General features: G+C 39.1%; 1 protein-coding gene across 2 annotated transcripts; it reads left to right on the top strand.

Moving 5' to 3' along the window:
- The first annotated feature begins 256 nt into the window (after nucleotides 1-256).
- LOC117978155 (olfactory receptor 6C4) lies at nucleotides 257-7,781 on the top strand. Of its 2 annotated transcripts, none has more exons than XM_057299431.1 (2): nucleotides 257-560; nucleotides 1,821-7,781. In XM_057299431.1, exon 2 carries the CDS (start codon nucleotides 1,839-1,841, stop codon nucleotides 2,766-2,768), a length of 930 nt encoding a protein of 309 aa, XP_057155414.1. In that variant the 5' UTR covers nucleotides 257-560; nucleotides 1,821-1,838; the 3' UTR covers nucleotides 2,769-7,781. The 2 variants fall into 2 exon arrangements, with proteins under 2 accessions (XP_057155414.1, XP_057155413.1); XM_057299430.1 differs by having other exon boundaries at nucleotides 257-712.
- The last annotated feature ends 15,357 nt before the right edge of the window (nucleotides 7,782-23,138 follow it).

Genomic DNA, 23,138 nt, shown 5'->3' with positions numbered 1-23,138 from the left:
GCTGTGGCAGATTCTCTCATGGAACCTTTATCTCAATGGTCTCTCTGGAACCTCGCTTCTCAGTCATATATTTACAGTTTGTTCTCAAAATTGCCAACAACTGAGGTTCATTAGCCCCTTTTGAACTTGGGTCCACAGGGCTTCTTTAGCTTCTTCAGGAAATTGATCCCTTGTGCCTGCTCTAAAAAGAGCAGATAAAACCCGTGTTGATCTAGCTAACACAGAAACTGCAAAGATGCCCATCCTCTGCCATCTAAGAAATTTTCTGTCTCTCAAAGTATTTTCTTCCAATTCAATAACTGCTATGGGCTTTGTTTTTCTTTTTTATTACATATGTGAAGTTCTGTGTCTCTCAGGAACTATGATTTGATTCTGGATTGGATTCTTAGAATGGAAAATAATATGCTCTTTTTTCTGGTTAAGTTCCACAAGTTTGGATACTTCTATTAAGAGAAAGGTAAAATGTGGATGGAAGCCAATAGAAAACATGTTAAAGTTTATACTACTCAAAGATTCACGTGGCACATCTCATCTTTGATTTACCTCTTAGGAACAACAAGGTAAACAGTATACTATAGTCATTCAGGTTGTCAAAGGTATGAGCAACATATGTTTTTAAAGTCACTGATTTTATCATTCTGTAAATGTGGATCGTGAAATGAATCAACTGTGAAAATCTAGAAGAAAATGCAGTACTTGCCAAAGACCACAGGTTAGTATAAACAAGGAAAAGAGGGCTGCAGGAGACCCAGGTCAATGTTTCACATCATCTAAGACCTCCAAAACCTGTATGGAAAGATGGGAAGGTTGACAAGAATGATTTTAATAACATAATTTTTCTAATCCATGTGCATGTAAATTAGAGGGACCCCTTTATATTGTATTTGCCTCTTAATCAGAAAAATCTAAAGATGCACTCACAATACTACCACCAAGTATTTCTTCCCTGAGAATTACCACTTTATCTACAAAGAACTCTTATTATTAAAAACTTTTTCTGGTTTCTGTAAGACAAGAATAGAAAACAGGAGAGTTTGGGTCATGATAAACTGTCATCCTTAGTTGCCATTGGGGACTCTAAGACTGAGCAAAATCCATTCCGTGATGCTGCTTACAGAGTTCTCAAAATTTCTCTTCTCAGAGACATATCTCAAATCAGTGCCTGGAAGACTCTGAATGTGGCAGAGAAACATAAAATGTAAATTAATATGACATACTGATGCTTGAGCCTTGTTCATGTAGAGGAAAAGACTCACAATACAAAATGAGATGATCTTCAGCATTGCCTGTGTAGGGAAATTCCTACTTGTTTCTGAAACAAGGATGTCAGAGATTTGGACAGTAATGGAGATAAGGATCTATAGCAGATATCCAGTGAAGCATCAAATAGTGCAGAGAAAGGAAAGAAAGAAACAGGAAAGCACAGAAAACAGAATGAGGTAGAGAGATGTGTGCCAAAAGCACAGAATTAGGAGAGCTTATAATACAGTCAAGAGAAAGTGCTTTACTTGTGAAGATTGTATAAACATTTGAAAGGAAACAACAGGTTCAAAAACTTCTATTTTTCTGAAAAAAAAATGAGTTATTCTATAATAAGTTTTCTTAAGTGCCCAGGAACAGGTCAACTTGAGAAATGAAAAAGGTCACTTAAACAAAAGATATGGGGCTTGCATGGAGCCAAGTGCACCCCAATGGGACACTGGTTTGGGCCATATGGATGGTGAGCAATGTATGACCTGATTCTGTTCATTAAAATAAGCTTTATGTCTCCTACTCTAAGAAACTCTTCAATTTTCATCATTCTCACCTTTTGCCTTTAGGTTTTCTGAAGGTCAGCAATGAAAAACAGAACCATGTTTGGTGAGTTTATTCTACTGGGCCTTACAAATCAACCTGAACTCCAAGTGATGATATTCATCTTTCTGTTCCTTACCTACATGCTAAGTGTCCTAGGAAATCTGACTATTATCACCCTCACCTTACTAGACCCCCACCTCCAGACCCCCATGTATTTCTTCCTCCGGAATTTCTCCTTCTTAGAAATTTCCTTCACATCCATTTTTATTCCCAGATTTCTGACCAGCATGACAACAGGAAATAAAGTTATCAGCTTTGCTGGCTGCTTGACTCAGTATTTTTTTGCTATATTTCTTGGAGCTACCGAGTTTTACCTCCTGGCCTCCATGTCTTATGATCGTTATGTGGCCATCTGCAAACCCTTGCATTACCTGACTATTATGAGCAGCAGAGTCTGCATACAACTAGTGTTCTGCTCCTGGTTGGGGGGATTCCTAGCAATCTTACCACCAATCATCCTGATGACCCAGGTAGATTTCTGTGTCTCCAACATTCTGAATCACTATTACTGTGACTATGGGCCTCTCATGGAGCTTGCCTGCTCAGACACAAGCCTCTTAGAACTGATGGTCATCCTCTTGGCTGTTGTGACTCTCGTGGTTACTCTGGTGCTGGTGACACTTTCTTACACATACATTATCAGGACTATTCTGAGGATCCCTTCTGCCCAGCAAAGGACAAAGGCCTTTTCCACTTGTTCCTCCCACATGATTGTCATCTCCCTCTCTTATGGCAGCTGCATGTTTATGTACATTAATCCTTCTGCAAAAGAAGGAGGTGCTTTCAACAAAGGAATAGCTGTACTCATTACTTCGGTTACTCCCTTGCTGAATCCCTTCATATATACTTTAAGAAATCAGCAAGTGAAACAAGCTTTCAAGGACTCAGTCAAAAAGATTGTGAAACTTTAAAAAAGGAGATTACACTTCAAAATACATTTTCACTTAACAAATATGCATTGAATGTCTATATTTCAAGTGCTAAATTGGCCCTTGAAGATAAAAATAGGAAAAGTATATGTCTTAATTTCAAGAAAACTATAGTCTAGAATCAAGGAAAGATATATAAATGGTAAATTTATGTAATAAATTTACAAAGAAAACAAAATAATATTTTAATTGTTATTAGAGAAGAGTGAATGGGGATCTGAAAAGGAACAGTTGGAAAGAATTAGTTCTGTTTTCCATAAATTATTTGAAATTTAAGAAGCAAAACAGATTGTTTATTTAGAAGAGTAGGAGGATAAGAATTTAGAGTGAAAAAGGAAACCAGACCATAAAACTAAGTAAGTACAACTACTGAATTAGCTGGGTTTCATGAGTCAAGAAATTTTCAGAATTGTTTTGAGGAGAATGTAGTATCAGCATTGTTCTTCAGCATGGAGCCCTGGAGACTATGTTTCCATCGAGGAGTGAATAATTTTTATTCTCCTCCATTTTTTCATCTATATTTCAAATGTAACCATTGCAACTTCCATCCGTTCATAAGAGGAAAATGAAAGAATATACATTTAGTCTACTTTTCTCCAAATGAGGAGAAAATTTTTAAGATTTTTGTCAACTTAATATGTCCATTTTCTAGTTTATGGTTAAAACAGGTTTCTAGAGACAAGTTTAGAAGGCTTTCATTCTCCTAGACAAAATCTATTGTTTCTTTTCTTAGGTGACATTTTAAGTTAATGGCATGAGATCTGTTTTCTCTCTCTTTGATAGTTTCTGGTGATTTTTTCCTTCCTATCATGATTTTATTTTCATCCTTTTGTTTCACTTTATTAGATATTAGAAAAGAAAATTCTGTTATCTGGCTCTACTTCTTTAACTTTCCCCCAGATTTTTGCTTTTGTTTGTAACATAAACCATGGATGACCTTTTTATAAAGTGAAAAAGAATATAAAGTGTCAGTGCAATCTTATATCTAGAATGTTCCAAATTATGAGTCTTGAAAAACAACTAGAAATAGACTATCCTACCAAAAACTTTACACATGGATTCAAGGCAATGACAACTTGAATTTGAATAGGTAGTGGTAGTGTCCAACTTCAATGGAAGTAAGCACTTTTTTTTAATCTGAGCATTTGTACACAGTTTAATAATATCTTAACAAATTGCAGGAGCTTTGTTACTATTTGGGGTAAAAGTGGAACACAATCTGGTATTTTCACATGCTTTATATGTGGTAATATGTTGAGTAAAACAAGGTACTTCTCAAGCATTTAAGGAACAAGCTGGATTGAACTGATTATGAGAGCAAATTATCAGAGCCACAGAAGGTATTGGAGAATGTATAATATTTTTGAAAAAGTATTTTATGTAAAGCTGTTGCTATTCTGAGTATCTTGTTTTCTTTGGTTGCTAGCTAGAGATTAGTGATGATATTCAATATATTCCAAATTTAATGCACTATAAGAACAAGAAGTGTTCTTGAATAGCCACATCTAAATCATTAAGTTCCCCTACACCCACATTTCTACTAAAACCTATGGTACAGTGGGAGCAATGTCATATAGTGGCTTAAAACATAGGCTTTAGTTCAAATCCCAGATTTTCAACTTTCTACCAAAGTTACCTGGGGATAGTTACTTGATCTCTCTAAGGCTCACCTCTGTCAACTCTAAAATGTTTACAATAATACTGTCTATCTTATAGTTTTGAGCATTCAGTGAGAAAATAGATGTAAAATATTAAAAGACAGCCAGTATTTATTGTGTTTAATAAATGACATCTATTATAACTATATTATAAACAATATATTTTTCAAGGAACTGGAGCTTAACTAGAAAGAAGGTATTAAATTGGTTGGTTTAATATAGCAGGGACAGTAAAAATGTTGGCCATTGTACTGGAAATCCATCTGCACAAGGCCAGCATATTTCTACTCTCCACACATCCAGCTGCATGCTGGGTAGCTGGGTCAGCAAAGATCTTACCTACACTTCAGATAAAGCCATCAAAATACTTGGCAGCAGGTTATAAGAACTGGGCTAGCATCAACTTCATTGCCCTAGATATCTATGGGAGAGACGGGATGTATTAACATGCTGAGACAAGGAAGGAAGGTACTTTGTATAAGTTAATGTTTAAGATCACTAGGCAAGAGTTCACTCAGCATTCTTTATATAAGCATTTGGAAATGAATATGGAAAAGAATGTATCACCTTCTAAATGAGCTTGTCAAAAAAAAAAGCAAGTCATATTCTTCTAAAGCTGTTCATCTAGTCTGGCGCTATGTTAATTCATACTTGGAATGTAATCCAAGTCATAGATAAGCAAAAGGAATGACTTCACAGAGTCTGGTGCTGAGCTACCAGAATATTCAGTATCTAAATATATAAAATGGTGAGTTTGATTCCTCATGTCACCAAAGTGGACAAGAATTAAAAGAAACAGCTTTAGCTGCCTAACATTCTCAGAATCATATTATACCAGTGCTAGGGTGAGGAGACTATGAAAATGAGTAAGAGCCAATCTGCTACATTTGGGCATTCATTCTTCTATTGCCTCTCTTTAAAGCTGCCAGAGCTTGTGGATGTATGGATTACAATTCTAAAGAGGTAGTCTTCCAGCATCATTTCTTGCAAAGAGTTTTAAATAAAATTCAAAACAATAAAATATATTTTTTAATTTTTTTTATTTCAGCCAGGATCAGTGACTCACACTTCTAATCCCAGCTCTTTGGGAGGCTGAGGCAGGCGGATCACTTGAGGTCAGGAGTTCAAGAACAGCCTGGCCAACACAGTGAAACCCCGTTTCTACTATTACATTGATGCAAAAGTAATTGTGGTTTTTGCTACTAAAAGTAATGGCAAAAGTAATGGCAAAAACTGCAATTACTTTTGCACCAACCAAATAAAAATACAAAAATCAGCCAGGCATGGTGATGCGTGCCTGTAATTCCAGCTACTGGGAAGGCTGAAGCACAAGAATCACTTGGAGTACAAGTGGCCTTTTGTTACATCAGTGAATTAAATAGTGGTGAATTCTGGGATTTTAGTGCACCTGTCACCCAAGTAGTATACATTGGACCTAAGGTGTAGTTTTGTATCCCTAGCACCCTCCCATCATTCCCCTTCTGTCTCTAAAGTTCATTATACCACTCTGTGTGCCTTTGCATACTCATAGCTTAGCTCCCACTTACGAGTGAGAACATACTTATAAGTGAGAACATAGTTTTTGGTTTTCCACTCCTGTATTACTTCACTTAGAATAATGACTTCCAGCTCCATCCAAATTGCTGCAAAATACATTCTTTTGTTCCTTTCCAGGCCAGGTGCAGTGGCTCTTGCCTGTAATCCCAGAAATTTGGGAGGCTGAGGAGGGTGGATCACTTGAGTTCAGGAGTTCGAGACCAGCCTGGCCAACATGGTGAAACCCTGTCTCTACCAAAAATACAAAAATTAGCCTGGCGTTGTGGCACATGCCTGTAGTTCCAGCTACTTGGGAGGCTAAGGTACAAGAATCACTTGAACCAGGGAGGCAGAGGTTGTAGTGAGCTGAGTTTATGCCACTGTACTCAAGGCTGGGCAACACAGCAAGACTCTGTCTCAAAAAAACATAAAATAAAATAATAAAAAACGTTGTTTCTTTTCATGGCTAAGTAGTATTTCATGGTGTATATATAGCACATTTTCTTTATCCATTCATTAATCATTGGGCACTTAGGTTGGTTCCACATCTTTGCAATTGTGAATTGTGCTTCTATAAACATACATATGCCAGTGTCTTTTTCATATAATGACTTCTTTTCCTTTGGGTAAATACCCAGTAGTGAGATTGCTGGATCAAATGGTATGTTTGCTTTTAGCTCCTTAAGGAATCACCATACTGTTTTCAATAGAGGTTGTACTAATTTACATTCCCACCAGCAGCAATAAGCTTTTCATTTTCCCCACATCCACACCAACATCTATTGCTTTTTGACTTTTTAATAATGGCCATTCTTGCAGAAATATAGTAGTATCTCATTGTGGTTTTAATTCTCATATCCCTGATGATTCGTGGTATTGAACTTTTTTAATATGTTTCTTGGCCTTTTGTATATCTTTAACAGAGAATTTTTTAGGAAGCCAGGTAAGGTATAACATAGGATGATTAAGGACAGTTCGTAATGACTTGGGTTCTCTGGCCTGAAAATCACATTTACCCATTTATTTAAGTTCACGTTGAAGGTCAAAAACCAGGGCTTAAGCTTTTTTTCATACATATCATTGGATAGTATAGCTAAAGCTATAGTGGAGTCACATGCTCTAAAGCTAAAGCAACCACTCATCTGAGGAACAGATCTACTTGGAGGGGAAAAAGCTACATACTGGAAAATATATGAGATAAAAAAATTAAAGCAGAAATATCAAAAATTTTGAATAATTATAATTTCTTCAAAAAGATAAAAAAGATACTGGTAAAATTAAGGACAAAACATTAAAAAGTAATGAGGTTTAAAAACGTAGTAAGTGTCCAAATTCACAAAAGGTTGTAAAAGAGAAATAGAGAAATAAAAAACATAATAAAAGAAATAAAGAATAAAACAAGTGAGAATAATACCACGACAGGTAGAACCAAAGCAGAAATAATGAGCTAGAAGATCAGGTCTCATAAACTCTCCATTAAGACAAAAGAAAACAATAAAAAGATTAAATAGGGAGAAATGATAGATCAATAGATAGATAGATACCAAAAGACAAGTGCAAATGCCAAAAAAAATCTAGACAATAAGAATCATGGGTGAAAAGAAAAGGAAAAAAGAGAAGAAAAAAAGGAAATAATATATTTTCTATAATATAGAAAGATAGCAACTAACAGATATCATAAATATCATACAGAATAGATAAAGGAAATATACACCTTTAAAATCAGACATTTAAATGTGATGGTAAAATAGATCATCAGACATTTAAATGTGATGGTAAGATAAAAGATCACTTCAGAAGGCTCACCACACAAAGAACAAATTCAAAATAATTTTTAAAAGAAATACACAAATTAGAACAGAAATAACAATAGAAGTATGATGCAAATAATATGAAAGATTAAAATAATAATATAAATTGTATTAAACACATAAAGTATATTTTTGACCTTTGTGTATAAATCGATGGGGTACAATTGTAATTTTGTTACATGGATATGTTGCATAGAGATAAAGTAAGGGCTTTTGGCGAATCCATCACCAGAGTAATATCCACTGTACCCCTTAATTAATCCACCCTCCTCCTGCCCCCCACCCTTATGAGTTTCCATTGTCATTATTCTGCATTCTACATTCATGTGTATGTATTATTTAGCTTCCCCTTATAAGTGAGAGCATGCGATGTTTGTCTTTCTGTGTCTGATTTGTTTCACCTAAGATAATGACCTCTAGTTCCATCCATCTTGCCGCAAAGACATGATTTCATTCTTTTTCATGGCTGTGTAATATATATATATATATATATATATATATATATATCACATTTCTTTATTCCATCATTCGTTGATGGACATTTAGGTTGATTCCATATCTTTGCTATTGTGAATAGTGCTTCAATAAACATACAAGTACAGGTATCTTTTCACATAATGATTTCCTTTCCTTTGGGTAGATACTTAGTAATGGGATTGCTGGGTTGAATGGTAGTTCTATTTTTAGTTCTTTCAGAAATCTCCAAACTGTTTTCTATCACGCTTGTACTAATTTATATTCCCAGTCACAGTGTATGTATCCCCTTTTCTCCACAGCCTCACCAACACCTGTTATTTTTTGTCTTTTTAATAATAGACATTCAAACTGGTGTGAGGTGACATCTCATTGTGGTTTTAATTTTTCTATTTATCTGATTAGTGACAATGAGCATTTTTCATGATTTTTGGCCATTAGTATGTCATCTTTTGAAAAATGTCTGTTCATGTTCTTTGCCCACTTTTTAACAGGATTATTTGCTCTGGTTGTTGTTGCTGCATTGTTTGAGTTTCTTGTAAATTCTGGACATTAGTCCCATCAGATGCATAGTTAGCAAACATTCTCTCCCAGTCTGCAAGTTGCCTTTTTACTCTATTAATTTTTTTTTACTGTGCAGAAGATTTTTAGGACATAAATGAGAAATTTAGCAATTAGACATCTTTTTAAAAAATATGGAACTGAAAGATTCATTGAAGAAATTACAAACTACATTTGAAAGCTTTAATAACAGATTGGACCAAGGAGGAGAAAGCCTTTCAGAATTTGAAGACAGATCTTTAAAAATAATACAGTCAGACAAAAAGAAAAAAGAATGAACAAGGCCTTCAAAATGTGTGGAACTATTTAAAGCAAATGAATTTATGAATTGTCAATATTCTTGAGGGGAAAGAAAATCAAATAGTTTAGAAAACCTATTTAAGGAAATAATATATTTTGTCTGTTCAAAAAGTGAGACTCAAAGAAGAAAAATCTATTAGGTTGGTGCTAAAGTAAATGCAGTTTTTGCCAGTAAAAGTAACTCATAACCAGAACTAAAATTTTAGAAAACATGCATTGTAGGGTTGCAAAGGAGGACCAAAGTAAGATAAAAGAAAGATAATATAGAATAAAAATTAGGGAGAGCAGAGCAAAACGGCAGATTAGACATCTCCATCCCTCCACAGAAACACCAATTTGAACAACTATTCATGCATAAAAAAGCCTTCACAAGAGCTAAGGAAATCAGGTAAGAGATTGCAGTACCTATTTAGAGCATAATAACAGGAAAAAAGGCTTGAAGAGGATAGGAGGGACAATTTTGCATTATCTGCCCATTCCTCCCCCAACCCCAGGCAGCACACCACAGAAAGAAATACAGTCTGCTTGGGATAAAAAGAGGGAAATAAGCATAGGACCTTGCCTTGGACCATAACACCAGTTGCCACAGTAAAACTCAGTACCAAGCAAATCTCTACAGTTTCTGAATCCAGGCCAATACCCACAGATTAAGCCCCTAGACCTGCCTTGGTGTCAGATGGAAATCTGGAAATCCAAGGCACCTGAGCCATAGACTACACCTCCAGTGCTCACAAATGCTAGCTGACTACAATAGCCTCAGGCTCTGGACAGCTCTTCGTGGCTGGCAGGCAGGCCTCCACAGCCACTAGCTTCAGGAACTCAGCAGTGCTACACCAGCCTCAGTGGCCACAGCATTCCAGCCCAGCACCATAGTAACCACAGAGGTCCTGGGCCTAGAGTTCCCCCTAGCACTGAAAAGGCTGCAAAAGTCTCTGACATAGTGACCATGCTAGATGGCCTGACCAGAATCTCTGCACTGGCTTAATGTTAAAGAGAGTTTCCAGATAAAGCCAGCTTGCAATCACTGAAATAGATACCTACTTCTTCAAATTACAGATATCAACACATGACCACAAGGTTCAAGAACAATCAGGAAAACATGAAATCCCCAAAAGGCCAAAATAAAATGCCAGTGACAAACCCTAAAAAATGGAGATATATGAAAGACCTTACAAGGAATTCAAAATAACTATTTTAAGGAAACTCAGTGAACTTGAATAAAATGTTGAATAAAATACAGAGAAATACTTTCCTCAAAGAAACAAGGAAAACAGTAAATGACCAGAACAAGAAATTTAATGGAGAGATTAAAATAATTAAAAAATTAAACAGAAATCTGGAGCTAAAAATATAATAAAATAAAAATAGATTGTATAAACAGTGGGCTTGATCAAGCAGGAAAAAAATCTGTAAACTTGAAGACAGTTTATATGTAAGTATAAAGTAAGCAGAGAAAAAAGAAAAAGGAATAAGAAAATATTACAGGATTTATGGGAATGCATCAAAACAGCAAGTGCTTTCAGTTACTAGAGTTAAAGGAGCAAAAGAAAGACAAAGAAGTAGAAAAATTGCATAAAGAAATAATAGCAAAAACATTTCCAAACCTGGAGAAAGATATAAATAACCAAGTACAGGACTGTCAAAGGACAATGAAAACACCACCTACCAAAACTTATGGGTTACAGCAAAAGCAGTTCTAAAACTAAACATTAGAGGAATAAATGCCTACATCAAAAAAAAGATAAACAACCTAACATTATACTTCAAGGAACTAGACAAACAAAAACAAACTAAACCCAAAATTAGTAGAGGAAGAAAATAATAAAGGTTAGAGGAAAAATAAACAAAATCAAGACGAGAAAAATGAGAAAAATATCAGAGAATAAAGTTTTTTGAAAAGATTAACAAAATCAACAAATCATTAACTAGAATAAGAAAAAAGTGGGGGGTGCAGCCAAGATGGCCAAATAGGAACAGCTCCGGTCTACAGCTCCCAGCGTGAGCGACAAAGAAGACGGGTGATTTCTGCATTTCCATCTGAGGTACTGGGTTCATCTCACTGGGGAGTGCCAGACAGTGGGTGCAGGACAGTGGGTGCAGTGCACCATGTGCGAGCCTAAGCGGGACAAGGTATTGCCTCACTCGGGAAGCACAAGGGGTCACAGAGTTCCCTTTCCGAGTCAAAGAAAGGGGTGACAGACGGCACCTGGAAAACTGGGTCACTCCCACCCTAACACGGCACTTTTCCAATGGGCTTAAAAAGTGGCATACCAGGAGATTATATCCTGCACATGGCTCCGAGGGTCCTACGCCCATGGAGTCTCATTCATTGCTAGCACAGCAGTCTGAGATCAAAATGCAAGGTGGCAGTGAGGCTGGGGGAGGGAGGCCCACCATTGCCCAGGCTTGATTAGGTAAACAAAGCAGCCTGGAAGCTCGAACTGAGTGGAGACCACCACAGCTCAAGGAGGCCTGCCTGCCTCTGTAGGCTCCACCTCTGGGGGCAGGGCACAGACAAACAGAAAGACAGCAGTAACCTCTGCAGACTTAAATTCCCTGTCTGACAGCTTTGAAGAGAGTAGTGGTTCTCCCAGCACACAGCTGGAGATCTGAGAACCAGAAGACTACCTCCTCAAGTGGGTCCCTGAACCCTGAACAGCCTAACTGGGAGACACCCCCCAGTAGGGGTGGACTGACACCTCACACGGCCAGGTACTCCTCTGAGACAAAACTTCCAGAGGAACGATCAGGCAGCAGCATTTGCGGTTCACCAAGATCCGCTGTTCTACAGCCACCACTGTTCTGCAGCCACCACTGCTGATACCCAGACAAACAGGGTCTGGAGTGACCTCTAGCAAACTCCAACAAACCTGCAGCTGAGGGTCCTGCCTCGTAGAAGGAAAACTAACAAACAGAAAGGACATCCACATCAAAACCCTTCTGTACGTCACCATCATCAAAGACCAAGAGTAGATAAAACCACAAAGATGGGGGAAAAACAGAGCAGAAAAACCGGAAACTCGAAAAAGCAGAGCACCTCTCCTCCTCCAAAGGAATGCAGCTCCTCACCAGCAATGGAACAAAGCTGGATGGAGAATGACTTTGACGAGTTGAGAGAAGAAGGCTCCAGATGATCAAACTACTCCGAGCTACAGGAGGAAATTCAAACCAATGGCAAAGAAGTTAAAAACTAAAAAAAAAAAAAATTAAACGAAAGGATAACTAGGATAACCAATGCAGAGAAGTCCTTAAAGGAGCTGATGGAGCTGAAAACCAAGGCATGAGAACTAATTGAAGAATGCAGAAGCCTCAGGAGCCTATGCAATCAACTGGAAGAAAGGGTATCAGTGACGGAAGATGAAATGATGAAATGAAGCAAGAAGGGAAGTTTAGAGAAAAAAGAATAAAAAGAAACAAACAAAGCCTCCAAGAAATATGGGACTATGTGAAAAGACCAAATCTACGTCTGATTGGTGTACCTGAAAGTGACGGGGAGAATGGAACCAAGTTGGAAAACACTCTGCAGGACATCATCCAGGAGAACTTCCCCAATCTAGCAAGACAGGCCAACATTCAGATTCAGGAAATACAGAGAACGCCACAAAGATACTCCTCGAGAAGAGCAACTCCAAAACACATAATTGTCAGATTCACCAAAGTTGAAATGCAGGAAGAAATGTTAAGGGCAGACAGAGAGAAAGGTCGTGTTACCCGCAGAGGGAAGCCCATCAGAATTTCATATCCAGCCAAACTAAGATTCATAAGTGAAGGAGAAACAAAATACTTTAGACAAGCAAATGCTGAGAGATTTTGTCACACCAGACCTGCCCTAAAAGAGCTCCTGAAGGAAGCACTAAACATGGAAAGGAACAACCAGTACCAGCCAGTGCAAAAACATGCCAAATTGTAAAGACCATCGAGGTTAGGAAGAAACTGCATCAACTAATGAGCAAAATAACCAGCTAACATCATAATGACAGGATCAAATTCACACATAACAATATTAACTTTAAATGTAAATGGACTAACTGCTCCAATTAAAAGACACACACTGGCAAATTGGATAAAGAGTCAAGACCCATCAGTGTGCTGTATTCAGGAAACTCATCTCACATGCAGAGACACACATAGGCTCAAAATAAAAGGATGGAAGAAGATCTACAAGCAAATGGAAAACAAAAAAAGGCAGGGGTTGCAATCCTAGTCTCGGATAAAACAGACTTCAAACCAACAAAGATCAAAAGAGACAAAGAAGGCCATTACATAACGGTAAAGGGATTAATTCAACAAGAAGAGCTAACTACCCTAAATATATATGCACCCAATACAGGAGCACCCAGATTCATAAAGCAAGTCCTGAGTGACCTACAAAGAGACTTAGACTCCCACACAATAATAATGGGAGACTTTAACACCCCACTGTCAACATTAGACAGATCAACGAGACAGAAAGTTAACAAGGATACCCAGGAATTGAACTCAGCTCTGCACCAAGGGGACCTAATAGACATCTACAGAACTCTCCACCCCAAATCAACAGAATATACATTTTTTTCAGCACCACACCACACCTATTCCAAAATTGACCACATACTTGGAAGAAAAGCTCTCCTCAGCAAATGTAAAAGAACACAAATTATAACGAACTGTCTCTCAGACGACAGTGCAATCAAACTAGAACTCAGGATTCAGAAACTCACTCAAAACCACTCAACTACATGGAAACTGAACAACCTGCTCCTGAATGACTACTGCGTACATAACGAAATGAAGGCAGAAATAAAGATGTTCTTTGAAACCAACGAGAACAAAGACACAACATACCAGAATCTCTGGGACACATTCAAAGCAGTGTGTAGAGGGAAATTTATAGCACTAAATGCCCACAAGCGAAAGCAGAAAAGATCCAAAATTGACATCCTAACATCACAATTAAAAGAACTAGAAAAGCAAGAGTAAACACATTCAAAAGCTAGCAGAAGGCAAGAAATAACTAAAATCAGAGCAGAACTGAAGGAAATAGAGACAAAAAAATCCTTCAAAAAATTAATGAATCCAGGAGCTGGTTTTTTGAAAAGATCAACAAAATTGACAGACCGCTAGCAAGACTAATAAAGAAAAAAAGAGAGAAGAATCAAATAGATGCAATAAAAAATGATAAAGCGGATATCACCACCAATCCCACAGAAATACAAACTATCATCAGAGAATACTACAAACACCGCTATGCAAATAAACTAGAAAATCTAGAAGAAATGGATAAATTCCTCGACACATACACTCTCCCAAGACTAAACCAGGGAGAAGTTAAATCTCTGAATAGACCAATAACAGGCTCTGATATTGTGGCAATAATCAATAGCTTACCAACCAAAAAGAGTCCAGGACCAGATGGATTCACAGCTGAATTCTACCAGAGGTATAAGGAGGAATTGGTACCATTCCTTGTGAAACTATTCCAATCAATAGAAAAAGAGGGAATCCTCCTTAACTCATTTTATGAGGCCAGCATCGTCCTGATACCAAAGCCGGGCAGAGATACAACCAAAAAAGAGAATTTTAGACCAATATCCTTGATGAACATTGATGCAAAAATCCTCTATAAAATACTGGCAAACCAAATCCAACAGCACATCAAAAAGCTTATCCACCATGATCAAGTGGGCTTCATCCCTGGGATGCAAGGCTGGTTCAATATACACAAATCAATAAACGTAATCCAGCACATAAACAGAACCAAAGACAAAAATCGCATGATTATCTCAATAGATGCAGAAAAGGCCTTTGACAAAATTCAACAACGCTTCATGCTAAAAACTCTCAATAAATTAGGTATTGATGGGATGTATCTCAAAATAATAAGAGCTATCTATGACAAACCCACAGCCAATATCATACTGAATGGGCAAAACCTGGAAGCATTACCTTTGAAAACTGGCACAAGACAGGGCTGCCCTCTCTCACCACTCCTATTCAACATAGTGTTGGAAGTTCTGGCCAGGGCAATTAGGCAGGAGAAGGAAATAAAGGGTATTCAATTAGGAAAAGAGGAAGTCAAATTGTCCCTGTTTGCAGACGACATGACTGTATATCTAGAAAACCCCATCGTCTCAGCCCAAAATCTCATTAAGCTGATAAGCAACTTCAGCAAAGTCTCAGGATATAAAATCAATGTGCAAAAATAACAAGCATTCTTATACACCAATAACAGACAAACAGAGAGCCAAATCATGAGTGAACTCCCATTCACAATTAGTTCAAAGAGAATAAAATATCTAGGAATCCACCTTACAAGGGACATGAAGGACCTCTGCAAGGAGAACTACAAACCACTGCTCAATGAAATAAAAGAGGATACAAACAAATGGAAGGACATTCCATGCTCATGGATAGGAAGAATCAATATCGTGAAAATGGCCATACTGCCAAAGGTAATTTATAGATTCAATGCCATCCCCATCAAGCTACCAATGACTTTCTTCACAGAATTGGAAAAAACTATTTTAAAGTTCACATGGAACCAAAAAAGAGCCTGCACCACCAAGTCAATCCTAAGCCAAAAGAACAAAGCTGGAGGCATCACGCTACCTGACTTCAAACTATACTACAAGGCTACAGTAACCAAAACAGCATGGTACTGGTACCAAAACAGAGATATAGATCAATGGAACAGAACAGAGCCCTCAGAAATAATGCCGCATATCTACAACTATCTGATCTTTGACAAACCTGAGAAAAACAAGCAATGGGGAAAGGATTCCCTATTTAATAAACAGTGCTGGGAAAACAGGCTAGCCATATGGAGAAAGCTGAAACTGGATCCCTTCCTTACACCTTATACAAAAATCAATTCAAGATGGATTAAAGACTTAAACATTAGACCTAAAACCATAAAAACCCTAGAAGAAAACCTAGGCATTACCATTCAGGACAGAGGCATGGGCAAGGACTTCATGTCTAAAACACCAAAAGCAATGGCAACAAAAGACAAAATTGACAAATGGGATCTAATTAAACTAAAGAGCTTCTGCACAGCAAAAGAAACTACCATCAGAGTGAACAGGAAACCTACAAAATGGGAGAAAATTTTTGCAACCTACTCATCTGAAAAAGGGCTAATATCTAGAATCTACAATGAACTCAAACAAATGTACAAGAAAAAAACCAACAAATCCATCAAAAAGTGGGCAAAGGATATGAACAGACACTTCTCAAAAGAAGACGTTTATGCAGCCAAAAGACACAGGAAAAAATGTTCATCATCACTGGCCATCAGAGAAATGCAAATCAAAACCACTATGAGATACCATCTCACACCAGTTAGAATGGCAATCATTAAAAAGTCAGGAAACAACAGATGCTGGAGAGGATATGGAGAAATAGGAACACTTTTACACTGTTGGTGGGACTGTAAACTAGTTCAATCATTGCATTGTGGAAGTCAGTGTGGTGATTTCTCAGGGATCTAGAACTAGAAATACCATTTGAGCCAGCCATCCCATTACTGGGTATATACCCAAAGGACTATAAATCACGCTGCTATAAAGACACATGCACACGTATGTTTATTGCGGCACTATTCACAATAGCAAAGACTTGGAACCAACCCAAATGTCCAACAATGATAGACTGGATTAAGAAAATGTGGCACATATACACCATGGAATACTATGCAGCCATAAAAAATGATGAGTTCATGTCCTTTGCAGGGATATGGATGAAATTGGAAATCATCATTCTCAGTAAACTATCACAAGGACAAAAAACCAAACACCACATGTTCTCACTCATAGATGGGAATTGAACAATGAGAACACATGGACACAGGAAGGGGAACATCACACTCAGGAGACTGTTGTGGGGTGGGAGGAGGGGGGAGGGATAGCATTAGGAGATATACCTAATGCTAAATGATGAGTTAATGGGTACAGCACACCAGCATGGCACATGTATACATATGTAACTAACCTGCACATTGTGCACATGTACCCTAAAACTTAAAGTATAATAATAATAATAATAATTTTTTAAAGTAAAAAATAAAAAAATAAAAATTGTTGGCAAGGATGTGGATAAAAGGAATCCTTTGGACTGGACACAGTGGCTCATGCCTGTAATCCCAGGACTTTGGAAGGCTGAGGTGGGAGATTCACCTGAGATCAGGAGTTTGAGACCAGCCTGGCCAACATGCTGAAACCCCATCTCTACTAAAAATGCAAAAATTAGCTGGAAATGGTAGCATGCACCTGTGATCCCAGCTACTCTGGAGTCTGAGGGAGGAGAATTGCTTCAACCCGGGAGGTGGAAGTTGCAGCTAGCTGAGATCACACCACTGCACTCCAGCATGGGGGACAGAGTGAGACTCCATTAAAAAAAAAAGGAATCCCTTGCACATTGTTGGTGGTAATGTAAATTAGTACAGCCATTATGGAAAACAGTATGGAGGCACCTCAAAAAACTGAAAATGCAACTACCATACAATCCAGAAAACCCACTACTGGGTATATATTCAAAAGAAAGGAAATTAGTATGTTAAAGAGATATTTCTAGTCCCTTGTGTATTGCAGCACTATTTACAATAGCCAAGGGGTGGAATCAACCTAAGCATTCATCAACAGATTAATGGATGGAGTGCAGTGGCCCAGCCTTGACTCGCTGTAACCTCTGCCTCCTGGGTTGAAGTGATTCTCATGTCTCAGCCTCCTGAGTAGCTGGGATTGTACAACTGGCTAACTCTTTTTTTTTTTTTTTTTTTTTTTTTTTTTTTTTTTTGTATTTTCAGTAGAGATGGAGTTTTGCTGTGTTGGCCAGGCTGGTCTTGAACTCCTCGCCTCAAATGATCCACACATCTTGGCCTCCCAAAATGCTGGGATTACAGATGCCCAGATGAGTTGTGGTCTGGCTGCTTCTAACAATCTATGCTCATATATGTGAGCAAATAAATGATATGAAATTGGAACTTTCATCTAAAGAGGAAGGAGAGAGTAAAGATTTGAAAAAATTACAGCCCAGTTATATGATAGAAAAAGAAAGCCCATTTTCAAGGAAGGAATTCAAGTGGGGCTACAAAAATTTGCAAACCTAAAAGGAATGCAAGTGCTGATAGTCAAGTCAACAGGGAAAAGGCCTCATAGGTGTTTCAGAGACCTTTGAGGCAGCTACTGCCCTGCACATCCTTGGGACACTGCTACCTGCATCCCAGCCACTGTAGCTCCAGCCATGGCTCAAAGGGGCCCAGGTACTCGGGCTGTTGCTTCAGAGGGTGCAAGACATAAGCCTTGGTGGCTTCCATATGGCGTTAAGCTCACAGGTCACAGAACACAAAAGTTGTTGCTTGGAAACCTCCATCTAGATTTCAGAGGATATATGGAAAAACCTGGATGTCCCAGCAGAAGCCTGCTGCAAGGGTACAGCCCTCATGGAGAACCTCTACTAAGGCAGTGGAAGGAAAATGTGGGGTTGTAGCCCCCACACAGAGTTCCCAGTGGGGCACTGGATCTGTGAGAAGGCAGCCACCAACCTCCAGATCCCAGAATGGTAGAGCCACCAACAACTTGCACCATGCACCTGAAAAACCCACAAGCACACAACCCCAGCCCATGAGATCAGACATAGAGTTTGACCCCTACAAAGCCACAGGGGTGGAACTGCCCAAGGCCTTGGCAGCCCACGCCTTGCATCAGTGTTTCCTGGATGTGTGACATGGAGTCAAAGGAAATTATTTTGGAACCTTATAATTTAATGACTGCCTTTCTGGGTTTCAGACTTTCATTGGAGCCTGTAGCCCCTTTCTTTTGGCTGATTTCTCCCTTTTGGAATGGAAGTATTTACCCAATGCCCGTATATCAGTTCTATCTTGGAAGTGACTAACTCATTTTATATTTTACAAGCTTATAAGTGGAAGGGACTAGCCTTGTCCCAGATGAGACTTTGGCCTGTGGACTTTAGAATTAATGCTGAAATGAGTTAATACTTTGGGGGACTCTTGGGAAAGCATGATTATATTTTAAAATGTGAGAAGACATGAGATTTGAGCAAGGCCAGAGGAAGAATAATATGGTTTGGATATGTGCCCCCACTCGAATCTCGTGTTGAAATGTAATCCCCAATGCTGGAGCAGGGCCCTTGTGTGAGATGATTGGATTATGGGGGTGGTTTCTCATGGTTTTACAACACTCCCCCTCAGTGCTGTCATCACAATAATGAGTTCTTGCAAATGTGATTATTTTAAAGTGTATATCACCTCCCACCCCTCTCCCTCTTGCTCCTCCTCTGGCTATGTAAGATATGCCTGCTTCTTCTTCACCTTCCATCATGATTGTAAGTTCCCTGAGGTCTCTCCAGAAGCAGAAGCCAGTGTGCTTCTGGTAGAGCCTGCAGACCTGTAAACAAATTAATCCCCTTTCCGTATAAATTACCCAGTCTCAGGTATTTCTTTGTAGCATGAGAACACACTAATGCAGGAATATAAATTATTCTTCCATAAAGACACATGAATGTGTATGTTTGTATTAGCCCATTGTCATGCTGCTGATAAAGACATATCTGAGACTGGGCAATTTACAAAAGAAAGAGGTTTAACGGACTCACAGTTCCACGTGGCTGGGGAGACCTCACAATCATGGCAGGAGGTGAAAGGCATGTCTCAAATGGCCACAGACAACAGAAGAGAATGAGAGCCAATGAAAGGGGTTTCCCCTTATAAAATCATTAGATCCTATGAGACTCATTCACTACAAGAACAGTATGGGAGAAACCACTCCCATGATTCAATTATCTCCCACTGAGTTTCTCACACAAAATGAGAGAATTACGGGAGCAACAATTCAAGGTGAGATTTTGGTGGGGACACACCCAAACCACATCATTCTGCCCCTGGCCCCTCCCAAATTTCATATCCTCACATTTCAAAACCAATCATGCCTTCCCAACAGTCCCCTAAAGTCTTAACTCACTTCAGCATTAACTCAAAAGTCCAACAGTCCTAAGTCTCATCCAAGATAAGGCAAGTCCCTTCTGCCTATGAGCCAGTAAAATCGAAAGTTAGTTAGCTGTTTCCTAGATACAATGAGGATACAGGCATTGGGGAAATACACTCTTTCCAAATGGGAAAAATTGGCCAAATCAATGGAGCTACAGGCCCCATGTAAGTTTGAAATCCAGAGGGGCCGTCAAATCTTAAAGCTCCAAAATGATCTCCTTTGACTCCATGTCTCACATCAAGGTCATGCTGATGCAAAAAGTGGGCTCCCATGGTCTTGGGAAGCTCTGCCCCTGTGGCTTTGCAGTATACAGCCTCCCTCCCAGCTGCTTTAGCAGTCAGGCATTGAGTGTCTGTGGCTTTTCCAGGTGAGCAGTGCAAGCTGTTGGTGGATCTGCCATTCTGGGGTCTGGAGGATGGTGGCCCTATTCTCATAGCTCCACTAGGCAGTGCCCCAGTAGGGACTCTGATTGGGGGCTCCAGCCCACATTTCCCTTCTGCCTTGCCCTACCAGAGGTTCTCCATGAGGGCCCCACCCCTACAGCAAACTTCTGCCTGGGCATTCAGGCATTTCCATACATCCTCTGAAATCTAAGTAGAGGTTCCCAAACCCCAATTCTTGAATTCTGTGCTCCCACGGGCTCAACATCAAGTGGAAGCTGCCAAGGCTTGGGGCTAGCATCTTCTTAAGCCACAGCCTGGGCTTTATATTGGCCCCATTCAGCCATGGCTGGAGAAGCCAGGATGCAGGGCACCAAGTCCCTAGGCTGCACACAGCACAGGAACCATGGGCCTGGCCCACAAAACCATTTTTTCCTCCTAGGCCTCCTGGCCTGTGATGGGAGGGACTGCCGTGAAGACTTCTGACATGCCCTGGAGATATTTTCCCCATAGTTTTGGGGATTAACATTTGGCTCCTTGTTACTTCTGCAAATTTCTGTAGCCAGCTTGAATTTTTCCTCCTAAAATGGGATTTTCCTTTCTATCACATCATCAGGCTGCAAATTTTCCAAACTTTTATGCTCTACTCTCTTACAAAACTGAATGCCTTTAACAGCACCCAAGTCAGCTCTTGAATGCTTTGCTGCTTAGAAATTTCTTCTGCCAGATACCCTAAATCATCTGTCTCAAGTTCAAAGTTCCACAAATCTCTAGGACAGGGGGATAATGCTGCCAGTCTTTTTGCTAAAACATAACAAGAGTTACATTTGCTCCATTTCCCAACCAGTTCTTCATCTCCATCTGAGAGCACCTCAGCCTGGACTTTATTGCCCATATTGCTATCAGTATTTTGGGCTAAGCCATTCAACAAGCCTCTAGGAAGTTCCAAACTTACCCACATTTTCCTGTCTTCTCAGCCCTCCAAACTGTTCCAACCTCTGCCTGTTACCCAGTTCCAAAGTCGCTTCCACATTTTTGGGTATCTTTTCAGCAGCACCCCACTCCTGGTACCAATTTACTGTATTAGTCCATTTTCACACTGCTGATAAAGACATACACAAGACTAGGCAATTTACAAAAGAAAGAGGTTTAGTGGACTCACAGTTCCACATGGCTGGGGAGGCATGACAATCATGGCAGAAGGGAAAAGGCACGTCTCACATGGTGGCAGACAAGAGAAGAGAATGATAGCCAAGTAAAAGGAGTTTCCCCTTATAAAACCATCAGATCTTGTGAGACTTATTTACTAGCATGAGAAAAGTATGGGGGAAACCACCCCCTGATTCAATTATCTCCTATTGGGTCCCTCCCACAACATGAGGGAATTATGGGAGCTACAATTCAAGATGAGATTTGGTAGAGACACAGCAAAACCATACCTATGTTCATTGCAGTACTGGTCACAATAACAAAGACATAGAATCAACCTAAAAGTCCATCAATAGTAGACTGGATAAAGAAAATGTGGTACCAATTCACCATGGAATACTATGCAGCCATTAAAAAAGAGCAAGATCATGTCCTCTGCAAGAACATGAATGGAGCTGGAAGCCATTATACACAAATTAATGCAGGAACAGAAAACCAAATACCACATGTTCACACTTATAAGTGGGAGCTAAATGAAAACAAATGGACACAAAGAGGGGACCAATAGGCACTGGGGCCTATTTGAGGGAGGAAAGTAAGAGGAATAAGAAGAAGATGAGAAAAAAATAACCACTGGGTACTATACTTAGTACCTGGGTGATGAAATAATCTGTACACCAAACCTTCATGACACAAGTCTACCTATATAACAAACCTGCACATGTACCCCTGAACCTAATATAAAAGTTAAGAAAAGAAAGTGTGGCTTTTTAGGACCTCCAAATTTTTCCACCTAACCTGTTTGTCCATAGCCAAGTCCAGCTATGACCACCCACCTGAGAAAGAAAAATATAATTACTCCATACTCTTCTTCTCTGTGGCTAATGCTCTGTGGATACCTCCCCCACCACCACCAATGTGTCTCCAAACTAGTTTCCCTGGAGCCTCTTCTCTCAGCTGTCTATTTAAAGTTTGTTCCCAAAGTTATTCACAAAGGACATTCATTAGCCTGTTCCAGATGAGGATCCCCCAGGCAACTTGTGTTTCTTCACTCAATTGATCCCCAGTGCATGCTCTCAATAGAGCAGGTATAACCAGTGTCACTCCAGGTAAAGTTTAATCTGGGGTGGGACAGGGAGTTCATATTATGCCTTCTGAGATCATCAGTTTATTTCTCCTACAACAGAAAAATTCAAGACTACTCTGTTTCTCAAAGTCCTTGTTTTAGTGTCCTAGTTATTGGCTATGCTTTAAAAAGAGGATGTACAAAAACTCTGATTCAGCTCCTGTTTAATTAGTTGAATAACAGATCAGCAAGTCCCCACTGAAATGATAAGAAACAGAAGCAGCAGACTACTTCTTACCAGGAGAAGTTTGGAAATTTGTGTATTTCTATGAAATGTAGTACAGAACTTGGTGGCAGAAAACGTAAAACAAAAAATGCAATAATACTTATACTATTTTGTAATTATGTTGCCTTCTAATTTTAATTTGCCACCAA

Source organism: Pan paniscus, chromosome 10, assembly GCF_029289425.2.
Source record: "Pan paniscus chromosome 10, NHGRI_mPanPan1-v2.0_pri, whole genome shotgun sequence".
Taxonomy (NCBI): Eukaryota; Metazoa; Chordata; class Mammalia; order Primates; family Hominidae; genus Pan; species Pan paniscus.
Note: the sequence above shows the minus strand (reverse complement) of the source record. Positions and strands in the feature narration are given on the sequence as shown.

Bases quoted from the DNA above. Each gene is read 5' to 3' on its own strand.
- LOC117978155 (XM_057299431.1), top strand. From the start codon at position 1,839: ATGAAAAACAGAACCATGTTTGGTGAGTTTATTCTACTGGGCCTTACA.